Genomic DNA, 18,645 nt, shown 5'->3' with positions numbered 1-18,645 from the left:
AGGCCTTAGCTGTGGCTCTGATTCAACCCCTAGCCTGGGAACTTCCATATGTGGCAAGTATGGCTATAAAAAAGAAAAAAGAAATTTAGAAGAAAATTTTGAAAGGGTAATTCTATACACGGCACTGTGATGATGTTAATAATAGCAACTTTGTGCAATAAAAATTAAATCATAATTCAATAAGGTAAGTGTGCAGGAAGGAGATAACAGCAGCCTGAATACTCGAAAGGCTTATAAAGTAACTTACAAGGGTGACCCTTGGCTGGCAGATGGGAACTTGAATTTTAGGAAGATTCCCATCACCTTAACTGATGACAGTGGCACACTGGCCCTAACTGTACCAAAAATATCGTTTAGCTGAATACTTGCTTTACTTCCGAAAAGGAATTTTGGTACATGCTCGGCAGAGAGGGCCTACATGACCAGTCTCCAATTAAAACCCTAGACACTGAGCCTCTAATGAGCTTCCCTAGTAGACAAGACATTTCACATGTCTTATCACAACTTTTTGCTGGGAGAATTAGGTATGTCCTCTGTGATTCTACTGAGAAAGGAGTCTTGGAAGCTTGTGCCCAGTTTCCTCTGGACTTTGCCCTGTGTTCCTTTTCGCTTTGCATCTTTTCACTGTAATGAATCACCGGTATGAGTACAACTATATACTGAGTCCTGGGAGTCCTCCCTGTGGATTACTAAACTTGGGGGTAGTCTTGGGGGCTCCTGACCCAGTAGGGATATGCTTAATGCATTCTAAATAATCGTCTTTAAAAATTAAATACAAAAAGGGACAAATACTATGGCACAGTGGGTTAAGGATCTGGCATTGTCTCTGTGGTGGCGCAGGTTTGATCCCTGGCCTGGCATGACAGCTGTGGCTTGGATTTGATCCCTGGCCCCCGGAAATTCCATATGCCACAAGTGTAACCAAAAAAACCCAAAATTAAGTAAAATTAAATAAAACAAATGCAGAAGTTCTCTTGTGGCTCCGCAGGCACCGTCATTGCATTGGTTCAGGTTCAATCCCTGGCCTGGGAACTTTCGCATGCCACGGGTACAGCCAAAAAAAAGTAAAAAATAGAAATAAAAAAAAAGTAAAATACATTAATATAGTTTCAACTATCTTGAAAGTTACATCATGTAATGACAATATTACTAAAAAAAAATGAAGACTATCCAGTGAGTTAAAAATTCACAAAGAAAAGTTTTCCACTCATACCTAGCTAGCAGACCTTTCTGGAGGGCAATTTGATAGCAGACCTTAAAAGTCTTTTTTTTTTTCCTCTTTTGAGGGCAGCACCCGTGGCATATGGAGGTTCCCAGGCTAGAGGTCTAATCCAAGCTGCACCTGCCAGCCTATCACAGCAACTCCAGATCCGAGCCACATCTTCGACCTACACCACAGCTCATGGCAACGCCAGATCCTTAACCCACTGAGCAAGGCCAGGGATCGAACCCAAAACCTCATGGTTCCTAATCGGATTCATTTCCGCTGAGCCATGACAGGAACTCCAGGCATTAAAAGTCTTAAAACCATGGCTTCTCTTTGATCCTGTAACCTCATTTCCAAAAATTTAACCTAAAAATATTATTAGCAATGCTCACAAAACTGTATATACACTGCAGCATTATTTAAAATAGTAAATAGGTAGCAACAACCTTAAATATGTAATAATGAGGAAAAAGTTTAATAGGTTTTAAAAAAGAATATTATTTATACTGGAAAATATTCATCACAATATTAAATTTAAGAGATTACAAAACAAAATATACAGCTGTAGCAATATACATACATAAATGTATACGGACAAAAAGTGGTCGAACTTAAAGTGATTTTATTTTTCCATATTTCGAATTGTCTAAAATGAGCATGTGTTACTTCTGTAATGAAAGTAAAATTTTAAAAGGACAAAAATCATAAAACGTGAGAAATCTATAAACGGTGGCTAAAGCCAAAAAAAAAAAATTAAGTTGTCATGAACTCCATTTAGAAAGTTCTGATATACTGCCTCTCTGACATATTCATATACACCTAACAACCTACCACTCCATAACCATTATAAATACATTATGTGTTTGTTCATATATATTTTTCACTCTGGTTAGTGCTTAAATACACCTCTTTTTAAAAGGGCAATCTAGATATTCTGCAGCCTCTTAAACAGATTTTAAAAAGACTCAGAATACCTCAGAAAGTGATTTTCATCACTTTACTAAACCACCTTCAGCAACCATTAAAAAATATAAATATTTAAGGAAAAGTACTTGGGTACCTGATATAATGTCTAATAAATATGGCTGTGAGACAATGATATCAGCTCAGCAGGCAACCTACTGGATCCAAGGATTAAAAACATGATCCTTGCCAAGAAGCTGACAGTCCAAAATTCACCACAATGGAGCAGAGCAACCACCTTTTATGTATAAACCATTTCATATCTAAACCTATGAACACAAACTACTAACATCAAACATACCGATTTTTGAAAAGCTTACCTGAACAATCTTCATTTTCTTTTACAGGTAGATGGGACCATTTCAGTATTTCTCTTACTAGCTGATCACACAGTCCTTGAGCATCATTTAAATTATAGTTATAGAGGTAACAGTATAAAAGGGAAAGATAATAGCGTACTTGAAGAAAACATGTCCTTCTTCCTCCTTCATCAGGGAAGAATCACACATTAAAAACATGTTAGCTAGGTAATGTTCTTGATCTGGGTGCTGGGCAGACAGGAGTGTTCAGTTTATAAAAATTCTTGAAGGAGTCCCCGTCGTTGCTCATCAAAAACAAATCTGACTAGCATCCATGAGGACGCAGGTTTGATCCATGGCCTTGCTCAGTGGATTGAGGATCTGGCGTTGAGGCAAACTGCAGTGTAGGTTGCAGACATGGCTAGAATCTGGCATGGCTGTGGCTGTGGCACAGGCCAGCAGCTACAGCTCTGATTCGACCCCTAGCCTGGGAACCTCCATATGACACAGGCGGTGGCCCTAAAAAGACAAAAAAAAAAAAAAAAATCTTTAAGCGAAACACTCATGTTATGTGAACTTTTCTATATGTTTTATACTTCAATTTAAAAAAAAGTTACCAATACTTTGTTCTTTTTCATTTTGAATTCTGAACAATTTTACTTTCTTTCATCAGACCCTAGGATAACTAAGATATATCCAAAGAGAGATGTAAATTCTCCTCATCTCAGTGCTAAGGTCCACTAATGACATCTATCTGAAAGACACATGGTATGGAACAGAAGAAAAACGCTAAAGGATCTGGCATTGCCGTGAGCTGTGGTGTAGGTCGCAGACACAGCTCGGATCCCTGTTGCTGTGGCTGTGGTGTAGGCCGGCGGCTATAGCTCCGATTAGATCCCTAGCCTGGGAACCTCCATATGCTGCGGGAGCAGCCCTAGAAAAGGCAAAAAAAAGGCAAAAAACAAAGAAAGAGAAATAAACTCCTTTCTTGTTGAAGCCACTGTTACTTTGTCTCCGTTACAAGAAGCCATTTCAAATGGATACAATTAGAAATGCAATTAAGTGAAAAGGTCCACAATGAAACCCATTACAAAAACTTTTCTTCATGAGAATTTCTCAGCACCTCAGGAACTAGAAAATTTTTTTTGGCCACGCCCATAGCATGCAAAACTTCCTAGACCAGGGATGGAACCGGAGACACAGCAGTGACAATGCCAAATGCTTAACTGCTAAGCCACCAAGGAGCTCCTTCTCATCACCTTGAATGCCACTTGTCTTCACCCAGCAGGACAATCTCCAAATCTGAGAACCACATTAGACTTCTTTCTCTACTCAGTCACGTCCAATTGACACACCTACTGAATGTCTAACAAATGTGACTTCTCTTCTCCAGTACCCTAGACATTGGTTCAGGACCTCCTCAACTAACTTTCTTGCTTCTAAACAAAACCCGCATTTCTACACCACACTCCTACAAATGGCCCTCCATAACGCACCAGAGTGATCTTTCCAAACGGCCGACATTTATTTGAAAAGTTCTTTCCTACCTAAAGTGTTGTAATTGATCCCACCCGTCTTTATGATAAAATCTTAATCCCATGGCATGCAAAGTCTGTTCCTTTATCATCTGTTTTCTACCTCTCACTTTAGCTCTCACCTCCTTATCGTCAATATTTCAAATAATCTAGTCCTGTTAAACTACTTGCAGTTTACCAAATTACCATGGTTTGTGACTCACCCCTTCTTGCTTTCGGAGTGCTATATCCTCTGTTAATCATTCCCAACACTTCAATTGGACAATTTTCAATCTGTTTGGTTGTTGTTTGTTTTTTTGTTTTGGTTTTGTTTTTTTTCGGGTTTTTTTTTTTGCTTTTTAGGGTCACATATGCAGCATATGGAAGTTCCTAGGCTAGAGGTCAAATCAGAGCTGCAGCTGCTGGCCGAAGCCACAGCGACAGTAACGCCAGATCTACGCCACATCTTCAACCTACACAACAGCTCACAGCATTGCTGGATCCTCAAGCCACTGAGCAAAGCCAGGGATTGAATCCACATCCTCGTGGATATTAGTCAGGTTCACTATCACTAAGCCACAATGGGAACTCCATCACTCAAATTTAAATGTCAATTCCATCAGGTTTTCCCCAGGCTGATGTCTGTGCTCCAGCCTCAGACTGTGTGAAGTGCTCCTCTGAGCTTCCCCAGCAACTACCATAAAACATAGTAAGAAACATGCCAGTTGCTTATGTAATCTTTCCTTCAGACTGTGGGCAACTTGAGGGTAAACTTGTTTTTTGTTTTTTTTGTTTTTGTCTTTTTGCTATTTCTTTGGGCCGCTCCCGTGGCATATGGAGGTTCCCAGGCTAGGGGTCGAATCGGAGCTGTAGCCACCGGTCTACGCCAGAGCCACAGCAACTCGGGATCCGAGCCGCGTCTGCAACCTACACCACAGCTCACAGCAACGCCAGATCCTTAACCCACTGAGCAAGGGCAGGGACCGAACCAGCAACCTCATGGTTCCTAGTCGGATTCGTTAACCACTGCGCCACGACGGGAACGCCGGGTAAACTTGTTTAATTCAATTATTCTTAGTGCCTAATATAGCACTAAGCACAAGGCAGGCCATCAATAAATACTGGTTCAGTAGATAAATGAGTGAAACACACAAAGCTACAGCGGTCAGAAAATAAATGTAATAACTGGCCAAACCTGACCATGGTAGCAATCAAGGCCAGCTCGAAGATCACTAGCTGAGAACCTCTGTCATCTTAACTCTTTCATCCATACTTCATTAAAGCTATCACCAGTCTCTAGAATCCACAACCCTATAGTCTTATTGGAAACTTCATGTAGCCCATGCTAAGTCAAGTCAGTCAGACAATGAGACACCAACATCAAATGCTATCACTTACATGTGGAATCTGAAAAAAGGACACAATGAACTTCTTTGCAGAACAGATACCAACTCACAGACTTTGAAAAACTTATGGTCTCCAAAGGAGACAGTTTGGGGGGTGGGGGGATGCCCTGAGGGTTTGGGATGGAAATGCGGTACAATTTGGTTGTGATGATTGTTGTACACCTATAAATGTAATAAAATTCATTAATAAAAAAAGAATTAAAATTTTAAAAAAAAGAAACTCTATGTAGCCCATAACAAGTCTAACTCACAGGAAACACTTAAAGTTGAATAACTTAAGGACAGACAGTCTTAGCTCTGTATTTCTGTAAGTCTATACTAAGGTGACAAAATATTTGACCCATGGTTTTTCATTTGGTTACTTGCAGTCCCTATAAATGACAAAAAAAAAATTTTAATTTAAGATTTAAGTCTCATTTTTTTCCACATCGACAATCAAGTACAGGTTCCATCACTAACCAAAAAAAAAAAAATAAAAAATAAAAAATAGAAGCCTTATCTCTGGGTAACAGAAAAATTCTTGGTGCTACAAATTCTAAGACTAACTTTAAATAACTATAACTATTTCTGACAGTCACGGTATCTACACTATGGATTCTATTTGAGTGTTAAGAAATTGTGAGCACTTACAAATTTGAAATTATTTTTAAGTTCTACCACATGCTAAAATATTTTCCTACCAATATTATGGTAAATCTTAATTTTTAACACTCCCCTACCTTTCTCTCGTGTTTCTTGTAGTTCTTTCTTCCACAATTGAACAGACTTTTCATATGCTCCTAATAGGAAACACTCTTCACCTACAAAGTTTTTAACCAACAATTAGTCCCAGTTACTTAAATTACTTTATAAACTTGTTACTTTACTTGTTTTAAAATTTAATAGATACAGCTCAGCCAGAAATTATTTTGAAAAACAAATAGTTGCAACTAATTAATAAAGTCAAAGCTCAATTAACTATATTGCCTATGCCAGGAGTTAGAAATTACTTACAAGATACTCACCATGGATAGATTTAAGTTCTAAGGTCTGATTCAAGTGAACTCCAGCAGTCTGTAATTTGGCCTGTATGTGACATAACAGGGACTTGACGGTAGATGCCTCTTGTGCCATCTTTTTGGTTAACTGTGTATCATCGTCAGGAACTCTTTGACTTAACTGTGCGTGATACCATGAAGTTTTTCTGTACAAAACTCTCCAGAGAACAATCAATCTGCATGCAAAATAAGGTAATCATCAAAATCAAATTTAAGACCAGGGATAAGAATGAGTATAGCCTCCTCCTTAGCCTTTTTTTTTTTGCCAGTATTCTTTACTGAAGTAATAACATATACAAACTGATCAGACTTAAATATAGCACAAACTCCACTGATCAAAAAATGCATATTTTTAAAACCTTCATAAATGCTTTATGTACCTGTGCTCACTTTTCTACACTGCTTATCTAAACCAAAATCTTTCAACAGTACCTTTAATTACTCAACACATATATTTTATGTTTGGCATAAATCCTAAAATACTTTTAAATAACACAACCTATAATGCTGAGTGCTAAACAGATACAAGATTTCTTTCTGAGGTGATAAAAAATATTCTGGGATTTGTGCTAATAGCTCTACAACCTTGTGATTATACTAAAAATTACTGAACTGTATACTTTAAAATGGTAATTTTACAGTATGGGAGTTAGATCTCAATTTTTATGTATGTATGTATGTATTTTTTTTATGGCCATGTACATCTATGGTATATGAAAGTTCCTGGGCCAGGGAGTGAATACGAGCTGCAGCTACACTGGATCCTCTAACTCACCCCACTGGTCGGGGATCAAACCTGCACCTCCACAGTGACCTAAGCCACTGCAGTCAAATTCTTAAGCCACTGTGCCACGACAGGAACTCTATATCTTAATTTTTTTTAAATCTATAAAGTGGACGGTATCCTAATATTAACGTCATTTACCTGTGTCCCGGTTGTTGAACAAGAGTTAATACTTGAGGACAAATCCTGAAAAATGAGTCCCAAGACCGGTTTTCCTGAGAAACACTACCTTGAGGCATTTGAAAAATGGGTACTATCAATGAGTCTTGCTCTGCCGTTCTACTTCCATCAGCCGATGCTGAAATAACTTCAGGTTGAAGACTATATATGCCATTTAAATTATCAGCTACCATTCGGAGTAAATGAAAACAAGCTAAAAGCTTCTCTGAAAATAACTCATCCTGTTGTTGCTGTGTCAGCAAAAGCTTTATAGTATTTGAGGTCAGCTTTACCAAAGGTCCCACATCTTGTTTGTATCTCATATCCCAGAACTGTATTGATAAACACTGACGAAAAAGTTGAAAGATACGAAGTACCCATGCATTATGTCTTGGGCTCTTGTTTAAAAAAGGATCAAGTTTGGGGAAAGGACATTTTATAAACTGAAGAATGTATAAAAAATGAGTGATACAAACTACTGTGTAATTTAACATTAAATTTTTGTCTGTAACATTTTTGGAAATTCCTATAGTCCATGCTGCAAGGAGATTTTTTTGGACTGAATGCAGTTCTGTGATCGTTTTATCTGTCTCCTCAGTATTATCCGTTGCATGTATTGTATCAAACATAGAAGCAAATTCCAATCTTCCCTCCTGGGCACTACTAAACAATAGACCATTTTTTTGGTTCCAAAAAGAGAATAAACTGTTTGGAAAATGTTTGCCTTCGTTAGTTTCTTCGGCTTCAAAATCCTAAAACGTGAGTGAAAAAAATTATACTTAATATAATACCTTACAAATAGAATCAAATTTCTCTTCCCTTTAATAAGAGAAAAACAAAATGTATTTCCTAGGATAAAGTCAATACAACACTGTTCAAAATAAATAAAACACTGCTACTAGGTACCTGCAAGTCTGCTGTTTTTTCATTTAACTTAATTGTTTCTTCTGCCTGCAAGAATCTGGGGACAGTAGAATCAGCTAAATTTTCATTTCCTTGGTATTTTAACAAGCTAGACCTTAGGGAATCCAGTGATCGCAAATTCAGCCCTTTGCCTTTTGGCTACAGAAGAAGAAAAAAAGATATCCAAGAGCAAAATTTTATCCACAATTCTATTACAAACAATTAAAATTTCTACAGACAACTGCATACAAGCCAAGGACATCACTGTGAGTATAGTTTTAAATTTGAAAAGACTAAGAAGTCAACTTTTACCAATGGTACCAAAAAGCACTATACCTTAGACAAGAGCACACTGTGGTATGTCTCCTCAAGCCTCTGGGTTGAGTCAAGTAGAAGGGATCTCATGAGCACTGACGGAGACAGATTATCCAGAAATCGAAGGGTTGTGACCATGTACCCATCAGAAATAATGAGGTAGGGTAACCGTGAGTGTGCTTTTATAGAAAATCTCTGCCTCATAGGGTCAGCATCAGACGCTGATGAATCTACAGAATTATTTGAACCTTGAAGTGTAAACTGCTGTGGTCTAACAAACAAACATCAAAATTCAAGAATTAGTAGGAGAAAAGGAACAAATCATATTATTCCAAAGGAAAAACAAAAGTCCCGGGATGATGAAAAAGCAAGCAAATTAAAAAAATATTAAACGCACATATATCTGTGAGGAAAACCTAAGCGCTTTTTCTTTTTAAAAAAATTATTATAGTTGACTCACAATGTTGCGCCAATTTCTGCTGTACAGCAAAATGACTCAGTCATACATATATATATACACATTTTTTTCTCATACTATCTTCCATCATAGTCTATCCCAAAAGACTGGATAGAGTTCCCTGTACTATATACAGCAGGACCTCATGGCTTATCCATTCTAAATGTAATAGTCTGCATCTACTAACCTCAAACTCCCAGTTCATCCCACTCCCTTCCCCTTGGCAAAGTGAGTGATTAAATAATACAGGGGTTTATGTGGTTTTTAATTTATTTAATGAATTAATTTATTTTTCTCTAAAAAGAAAAAAAAAGGCTGCACCTTCAGCATTTGGACATTCCCAGGCTAGAGGGTGAATCGGAGCTGTAGCTGCTGGCCTACACCACAACCACACCAGATCCAAGCCATGTCTGCGACCTACACTACAGCTCACAGCAACAGTGGATCCTTAACCTACTGTGAGGCCAGGGATCAAACCTGCGTCCTCATGGATGCTACTCAGATTCATTTCCACTGAGCCACGACGGTAACTCCTATGTGGTATTTTAAAAATTTCCCAGAATTGTGGCACTTACTCTATTTTGTTTTTAATCTAGTTTTATATACCCTTTTTCAGAAAAGAAATGAGGCAATTCATTTTTACTATTAAAGAGTTAGTTAACTTTCCTTCTTACTATATATTTAAATATATTTATAAGAATATAATTTAGGAGCTAACGTATACTTGTTATTGAGGAGGAGAAAGAAAAACTGAGAGGTCATTTGGAGAGAATGGTGGTAAGTAAAATTTTATAGGTTTATAAATCTTACAGTTTAGGGTTAAATTTGACTGAGTTTTGACATAAATGTAGTTATTTATTGTTATGGTGGTATACCTGATTGTCATTACTTAATATCACTATTAACTTTGGGGCTTTGTAAAGACAACAACCAAAATACAATTTTTTCTGATTAGGAAACTATTCAAATGGCCCATAAGAGAAGACTTGTTTTAGAATGTATACACTATGAAATTTATAAAACCATTAAAAAGTCACTGAAAGATGTATAAGATATACTGTTAAATCAAAAAAGCAAAACAGTTGTCAGCATATATAATTCATTTTGCCTTAAAAATGAAACTAATATTATGAATGTTACATAAAAAATTTTGAAACAGAGGACAACACACTACAATGCTAATAATTTTTATCTCTGAGGAATGGGATTACGGGTCTTTTACTTTCTACATTACTTTGTTTTAACATTTGATTTTTCATGGGTTTGTTTTGTTTTAATGGCTGCACCCAGAGCATATGAAACTTCCGGGACCAGGAACTGAATCTGAGTCGTAGCTGTGACCTACATTGCAGCTGCACAGCAGAGCAAGGTCCTTTTAACCCACTGTGCCAAGCCAGGGATAGAATTTATGCCTCCACAGCCACCCAACCCGCTGCCACCGGATTCTTAACCCACTGCACCACAGCGGGAACACTTTTATTTTTAAAAAATAATTAATAGGTATTACTCTTATAGTCAGAAAAGCCTCCCTTTCTGAAAGGCCCCACATGTTAATTTTAAAGGAAAATGTGAGGGAATTCAAGTCAATTATCAATCAGACCATAAGAAATAAGAAAAAATACTTCCACTGCAAGTGACAAGTTTTTCCATTAGATTTTCTATTGCTGGAGTTGACGTCGTGGCGCAGCAGAAATGAATCCAACTAGGAACCACGAGGTTGTGGGATTGATCCCAGGCCTCATTCAGTGGGTCAAGGATCTGACGTTGCCGTGAGCTGTGGTGTTAAATCGCAGATGAGGCTCAGATCTGGCGTTGCTGTGGCTGTGGTGTAGGCCGGCAGCTGTAGCTCCGACTAGACTCCTAGCCTGGAAACCTCCAAATGCCGTGGGTACGGCCCTAAAAAGCAAAAAGATTTTCTACTGCTAAAAGTTAAGCATAACTTTTTGCTAAATATAATCAAGGACACATCCCTTCCTTTCTGTAAAGTGAAGGGAATGGATTAGTTTCAAAGAATTTTTCTAATTTGTTTTGTAAACAGCTGTATATATGTCTAACTATATGCAATATCAACATCAAACAACATATTTACTGAGCATCTACTTTATGCCAGAACTGTGCTTAAGTGGTTTATATATTTATTATCTTACTTCATTCCCTTAACTGTAAGAGACAATTACTGTCATCTTCACAGTAAAAGAAACAGAGGCTTAAAGAATAACATGCCCAAAGTCACACAACTAATACGTAGAAGAACCAAGATTTGAACCTTGATCTGTCTGTCTCCAAAGTCAAACTGCTACCCTATCTCACAATTAAAAATTAAAATATGGTTAAGTTCTAAAGTCTGTTATTCATTTTCAACAACTTTTCCCCTTTTTCCTGCTGGGAAAAAAGTAGATAAATCCATTTGCTAAGTTAACTTTGAGCTATTAATTTATCTAAGTGCTCTTCTTTTAAAATAAAAGATATATTACACTTTTATTCATTCTTACATCAAAGAAGACACATTTTTAGTGCTATTGAATATTTAAATAACACATACTTACATAGTGACAATGTCAAATTTTCAGCAGGATTAAGCCACAAAAAGAAATAGAAGAAAACTATAAATAAGAAACAGATATTGAGATGACAGACTCAAAGAAAGAAGACAATTTGAAGGATAAAATTATCAAAAATGAAAACTAAACACAGTGAAGTAATACCAAAAGAGAAAAACTTCTGTAAATAAATTAAAACAATTCAGTGTCTCACCTGTATGTTATTAATGGGTGAAAGGGAATAAATTCTGCTGGCCCAAATTCTATAGAGCAACCAAATGTAATTAATGTTAACAATTCACCTTGACAGGTCAATAAAACCAGGGAGCCACGTTTCAACACACAAGCCAGAAAAAGACTATCATGAGTCCAGCTGACATCGCCTACCCAGTAGGACCTAGAAAAAAACAAGACAATGTGTTTAGAAAGATTCTATACAATGTCTTTGACAATTTACAATGGCCAGAGGTGAGACACTTCAAAAATAAGGCCAAAAGAATGAATAGAAGGCAAATGTTATATATATTTTGTCTATTTTACTTCCCAGAAAAAAAAAGGAGTTTGCTCATAAACATCTACTCCATATTCATAAGCAAATCATAAGATGAAAAAAGTACCTAATAAAGCAAAGCTTTTTAGCACTTACATTAAAATTAGAACAAATTTACAAACGAATTTTAATCCCACTGGTGTCCACAACTAAGGTCTATGGGTAGATCTGAAGGTCAAAACAACAGCTGTCTTCTCTGCAGCCTGCCAGAGCTCCACTCAGGAGCAAAGCCATCTTTACCAGTCCTTAACTATCTGATAATATCAATGTCTCTTTCATGGGGACAAAAGTCAGTCCTCCTCATGTAAATGATGGACACCCCAAGCCAAACAGACTACTGAACTATTCTGAGACCAGTACACTTCTAGAAAGGAATTTTAGGGAGAGAAAGAACATCGAGAGGCAAAGCTGGATGGACCGGATTTTGGAAATTCCGAGAACAGCAGAGAAAAATGTTCAGAAAAGGAAATTAGGAGGGTCCAGGAGGCAATCCTCCTACTGTATAAGCCTGCATATGTCCATGTGCCATGCAAAATCACCAGTTATGTTGCTCTTAACCCATATGCAGAGAATGCTAACTTTGTTTAGTTTTTTTTTTTTTTGGTCTTTTTGCTATTTCTTGGGCCTCTCCCTCGGCATATGGAGGTTCCCAGGCTAGGGGTCTAATCAGAGCTGTAACCTCCAGCCTACGCCAGAGCCACATCAACGCAGGATCCGAGCCGCGTCTGCGACCTACACCACAGCTCACGGCAACGCCGGATCCTTAACCCACTGAGCAAGGGCAGGGATCGACCCCGCAACCTCATGGTTCCTGGTCGGATTCGTTAACCACTGCGCCATGACGGGAACTCCCTAACTTTGTTTAAAATGCTATAAACCCCTCAGCCTCTCTGGGTACATCATGGTCTTCCCAACCTAGGTTTTTTCATTTCAGCTTCTCTAAGCCTGGTATTTCTCTACCCAATCATAATTCCACTCCTCCTGAGACCACACAGAAAAAACTGAATGAGTAATGAAATGATAGTCATGTATCTTCCACCCTATCAGACCCTTCCCTAAAGTATCTAAGGCTTTCCTTATGTAAAGCAATTTTTAGAATTTATCTAGCACAAAAGCTGAAAGTTGAAGTACCTATCTAAATATTCATTTAAACAATGACTTAATTATCAGAGTCTTAAACTTACTAAAGCATTGGAGAAGAAAATAAAATCACTATTTTTCAAATACTAAAGAATTCTTACCTGATAAGCGTAGCTGGAACCACAGGATTCTTATTACTACATCCTTTAAGGCTACCACAGAGAATAACAAATGTCAGGGTGTTTATAAATAACACCTGAGTGGCCTAGAAAGAAAAAAAAAGAGACAACAAAGCTATTAAAATTATTTTACTTATAATTTAGAAGACCCAGACATCTATTATATCAATGAACTCTCTAGTGAGTCTTTTCCAAAGTCTTTCCTAAGACTCTTCTCTTTTTTTACTACGATTGTTTGTTTTTGTTTTTTCTTCTTTTTAGGGCCACACCTGTGGCATATGGAAGTTCCTAGGCTAGGGATCAAATGGGAGCTGCAGTTGCTGACCTACACCAGCCACTGCAACACGAGATCCCAGCCACACCTGCGACCTACACCACAGCTTTCAGGAACACCAGATCCTTAACCCACTGAACCAGGGATTCAACCCACATCCTCGATGACACTGTGTCAGGTTCTTACCCCGCTGAGCCACAAGAGCAACTCCTTTTTTTTTTTTTACTACATTTTAAGAATATTAGTTACACTTTGTCCTTTCTTCCTTTTCCATTATCCTCTTCACTTCAGAAGGACAAATTTTGAGAATTATGGAAGCTAATTCTTTTCGTTTATTTCATTTTGTTTTCTTTTTAGGGCCACACCCTTGGTTGCCAGGCTAGGGGCTGAATTGGAGCTGGAATTGCCGGCCTACACCACAGCATCACGGTCTCTGAACCGCATCTGCCACCTACACCACAGCTCACGGCAATGCCGGATCCTTAACCCACTGAGCAAGGCCAGGGATCAAACCTGCCTCCTCATGGATACTAGTTGGGTTCATAAACCACTGAGCCATGACAGGAACTCCGTTGTTTCATTTTTTTAAGATTTCTCAAAAGTTAACACCCATAACAGGAAACCAAAAAGCACGCGCAAAATAAGCAGCAGAAAACAAAGTCATTATGGTGGCTTTACCATTTTACAATGTCAAGTTGAATCAGGAAACACGGATTTAAAGAATACAAAGCAGGAATGTCTGGCGGCTCATCAAGTTAAGAATCCAGTGTTGTCACTGCTGTGGCTCAGGTCACTGCTGTGGTGTGGGTTTGATCCCTGGTTTGGAAGCTTCCACATGCATCAGATGCAGACAAAAAAAAGAAAAAAAAGATACAATGCAGTATCAAGGGGGAAAAAAAACCTCTCTTCAGGGAAAGGAAAAAAATCTCAAAACTGAACTAAACTCTCTTATTTACAGGTTACTTCCAAGACAGATAACATTTACTGACCTTTGGGTCTTTCTGATTAACAGCTACTGCCAGGGTAAGGCCATCTCTTGAAAAGGCAGAAATTAGAGCTCCTCTTGACTTCACTGATTCACATTTAGGAATCAGACTGCACAGAAGGCAATCTTGTTGTGCCCACTGAACATGGTACATCAATGATCTAAAAAAGGAATGAAATAATTGAAAACAGGAAATATAATAACTTCTAAATTAATATATCCTTCATTACAAAAAGTTAAATGGTCAGACTAAATTTCTACATGTGCATATATTTGGGATCTCTTAGCAACAGTTCACAAGTTTCATGCAGGGCACAAAAGAGCGATTGCTAGTTAAACAAGGTCAATATCAGAGTTTTGTTAGCAATGGCGTGTTCCTTAGCCAATCCCAAACACATCTGCATGCACCAAAGTTTTAGATACACATATTTCTACATTATTATGAACAACATTACAGGGATTAAACAGGTAGAAAAGAGGGGCTTTTTAGGGAGTGGCAATGTTCTATATTTGCTATGAGGATGGTTATAGGCATATGTATATTAATCCATTTATCCGTCTAACTAGATTTAAGATTTGTTCATTTTACTTTATACAAATTACACCTTAATAAAGTACTACTAGCATAAAAAAATAAAGTATATGGGAAAAAACAAAACAAAAAACCTATTTTACTAAATTTTAGTCATTATTTACATTTAATGTATTCTTTCTATTTCAAAGGGCTTTTTAGAATATAAATAAATAAAACACTTTTAATTAAAAAAAAAAACCTTGAGGAGTTCCCTGGTGGCACAGTAGGTTAAGGATCCAGCACTGCCACTGCCATGGCTCTGGTTACTGCTGTGGTGCAGGTTCAATCCCTGGCCTGGGAACTCCCACATGATGTGGGCACAGCCAAAAAGAAAACGGAAGCAAAAACACTTGAGCATTTAAATGGTACCGTAATAAATTCAAGTAAGGGAGTTCCCATCGTGGCGCAGTGGTTAACGAATCCGACTAGGAACCATGAGGTTGCGGGTTTGGTCCCTGCCCCTGCTCAGTGGGTTAACGATCTGGCGCTGCTGTGAGCTGTGGTGTAGGTTGCAGATGCAGCTCCGATCCCGAGTTGCTGTGGCTCTGGCGTAGGCTACAGCTACAGCTCCGATTCGACCCCTAGCCTGGGAACCTCCATATGCCGTGGAAGCGGCCCAAGAAATAGCAAAAAAAAAAGTTGAAATGCACATTTCATTTTACTAATCTTATGTTTTTATGGGCCAAAGGACAATAATTTTTTTTTGTTTTTTTTTAGGGCCACACCCATGGCATATGAGTTTTCTAGGCTAGGGGTTGAATCAGAGCTATAGCTGCCAGCCTACCCCACAGCCATGGCAACAAGGAACCCGAGCCCCATATTCAACCTACACACAGCTCACAGCAACGTGGGATCCTTAACCCAATGAGCAAGGCCAAGGATCAAACGTGCAAACTCATGGATACTAGTGGAGTTCGTTAACCACCGAACCATGACAGGAAATCCAAAGGACAATAATGTTTTTAAAGGAATAGAAAACAAGGAAGAAGAAAATATTTACCTCACCTTATAGGTGTAAATACATTTTCATGCCACCGAATTGCTAGAAATGTTATCTTCAGGCACTCCTCAGAATAGAAAGTAAATGAACATAAGCAGCAGTCTCCAAATAACTGTAGATAAATTTAATACACTTTAGTATATAATTAAACTTGAAAATAAATCAAGATACAGAAAACCTATTTTTCATCATAAATAAAATAGATGAAGCATATCAAAAGCCTGCTTCTATTTTTATTCTTAACATATAGCTTAACATTTAGCTAAAGGCTAAGTAATCTATTTCTTTTTTTTTTGGTAGGGCCTCACCTGCAGCATACTGAGGTTCCCAGGGTAGGGATCAAATCAGAGCTGCAGCTGCCAGCCTACACCACAGCCACAGCAAAGCAGGATCCAAACCTATGCAACCTACACCACAGCTCATGGCAACGCCAGATCATTGACCCACTGAGCAAGGGCAAGGATCAAACCCACATCTTCATGGATACCAGTTAGGTTTACTACCGCTGAGCCACAACAGGAACTCCAAAACGCTAAGTAATTTACTTCTGAGCCAGAGGCATGTCTCAAATGAGAAATCAAGCTGCAGTTTACTCTCTTAACACTGCCATTTACTGTGGCTATAACTGGAAATATCCTTATATATTTCTCTCTCTTATTAGTTACATATTTATTTAAATTAGGGCATTACTTATGGGGGTGGAGGAAAACAATAAAATTTCAAAACGTAATTTCTAACAATAGTAGATTGTGTAATAAAATGTTGGTCTGTACATAAAAATAGTACTATGTAGCTATTTAAAATGTTCTCTAGTCAGCGTTCCCTTGTGGTACATTGGGTTAAGGATCCAGCATTGTCGCTGCAGTGGCTCAGGTTGCTGCTGTGGCATGGGTTCAATCCCTGGCCTAGGAACTTCCAAATGCCATAGGCACAGCCAAAAAGAAAATGTTTTTAAATAAATAAAATATTTTTCAGTTAATGAATGTGTTATTTCCTGGGAATTAAATGGCTTACTTAATATTACCAACTCTAGCTTTTTTTTTAATTACAAAACTAGTTATATTCTGAAACTAGGGAAAAGTAAAACTAGAGAAAGACAAAGGAAGCTCTAAGTTCAAACAATTTTTTTTTTGTCTTTTTAAGGCCACACCTGCAGCATATGGAAGTTCCCAGGCTAGAGGTCGAATCAGAGCTACAGCTGCCAGCCTACATCACAGCTCACAGTAATGCTGTATCCTTAACCCAGTGAATGAGGCCAGGGATCAAACCCGCATCCTCATGGATACTAGGCAGGTTCTCTACCACTGAGCCATGAAGGGAACTCCCCAATTATTTTTCATTTTTTGGCCATACCCACTGTATGCATAAATTCCAAGTCAGGAATCAAACCCATACCACAGCAGCAATCCAGGCCACTGCAGTGACGTTGAATTCTTAACCTACTGCACCACAAAGGAACTCCCAAACCATTTTTAATAAACAACCTTTAAAATGTGACCAAGAAATATAAAAATATCTTTTCCATGTTAACCTCACAATTATGGTAACAATCAATGATGACTGGAGATATACAGCTATCCCACTACACACCCTGTTCAACAGCTTCCCAGATAGTGTCTTATCTGAGTCTGAGATCTCAACATCTGTAACACCCTGTCTTAGATCTTACCTCATTTTTTATAAAAACACCATGTACTACAGCTTCTTTGTCTTCAGTGGAAGGCAAATGAACTGCTTCTTCAGGTATAATCTGGGACCACTGGCCCACCAATAAAGGACTTTTAGAAGATAAGATATTCTTGAAATCTAAGTGCTCCCAGAGATATATGCATCCGAAAGGAGTTATAAGCAGAACTCTTTTTCCATTGTCCGATATATACAAATACAGTCTCAAAGAGCTTGCTAAAAAAAAAAAAAAGGAAAAAGAAAGTATTAAACCTCTGATGTCTGCCTTCCCCCCAAAAAGTACAAATTTTATCTATTCAGACAATAAGGAACCTGGAGTCCCCTTTGTGGTTCAGTGGTAACAAACCCAACTAGTATCCCTGGCCTTGCTCAGTGGGTTAAGGATCAGGCACTGCACTGAGCTGAGGCATAGGTTGCAGATGCAACTTGGATCAGGTGTTACTGTGGCTGTGGTATAGGCCAGGAGCTCGAGCTCCGATTTGACACCTATCCTGGGAACTTCCAAATGCCACGAGTGTGGCCCTAAAACAAACACTAAGGGAGTTCCCGTCGTGGCTCAGCAGAAAGGAATCCAACTAGGAACCATGAGGTTTCGGGTTCAATCCTTGGCTTCACTCAGTGGATCAAGGATCTGGTATTGCCATGAGCTGTGGTGTAGGTCACAGATGCAGCTTGGATGCTTTGTCACTGTGGCTGTGGTGTAGGCGGGCAGCTGTAGTACCGATTTGACCCG

General features: G+C 38.3%; 1 protein-coding gene across 6 annotated transcripts in view; it reads right to left on the bottom strand.

The window, feature by feature from the left end:
* Positions 1-18,645, bottom strand: part of CPLANE1 (ciliogenesis and planar polarity effector complex subunit 1) — a 131,043-nt gene that overhangs the window by 103,557 nt on the left and 8,841 nt on the right. For all 6 annotated transcript variants that reach the window (XM_047766908.1, XM_047766899.1, XM_047766864.1 and 3 more), the window contains 11 exons: positions 17,896-18,128; positions 16,232-16,338; positions 14,657-14,813; positions 13,376-13,479; positions 11,799-11,981; positions 8,609-8,858; positions 8,276-8,431; positions 7,352-8,121; positions 6,394-6,602; positions 6,109-6,189; positions 2,491-2,655 (listed from right to left, as the gene is read on the bottom strand). In XM_047766908.1, coding sequence (XP_047622864.1) covers positions 2,491-2,655; positions 6,109-6,189; positions 6,394-6,602; positions 7,352-8,121; positions 8,276-8,431; positions 8,609-8,858; positions 11,799-11,981; positions 13,376-13,479; positions 14,657-14,813; positions 16,232-16,338; positions 17,896-18,128 — 2,415 coding nt within the window. The remainder of the gene's footprint in view (positions 1-2,490; positions 2,656-6,108; positions 6,190-6,393; positions 6,603-7,351; positions 8,122-8,275; positions 8,432-8,608; positions 8,859-11,798; positions 11,982-13,375; positions 13,480-14,656; positions 14,814-16,231; positions 16,339-17,895; positions 18,129-18,645) is intronic.

This window comes from Phacochoerus africanus, chromosome 1, assembly GCF_016906955.1.
Source record: "Phacochoerus africanus isolate WHEZ1 chromosome 1, ROS_Pafr_v1, whole genome shotgun sequence".
NCBI lineage: Eukaryota > Metazoa > Chordata > Mammalia > Artiodactyla > Suidae > Phacochoerus > Phacochoerus africanus.
This window is presented reverse-complemented; position numbering and strand designations above follow the sequence as displayed.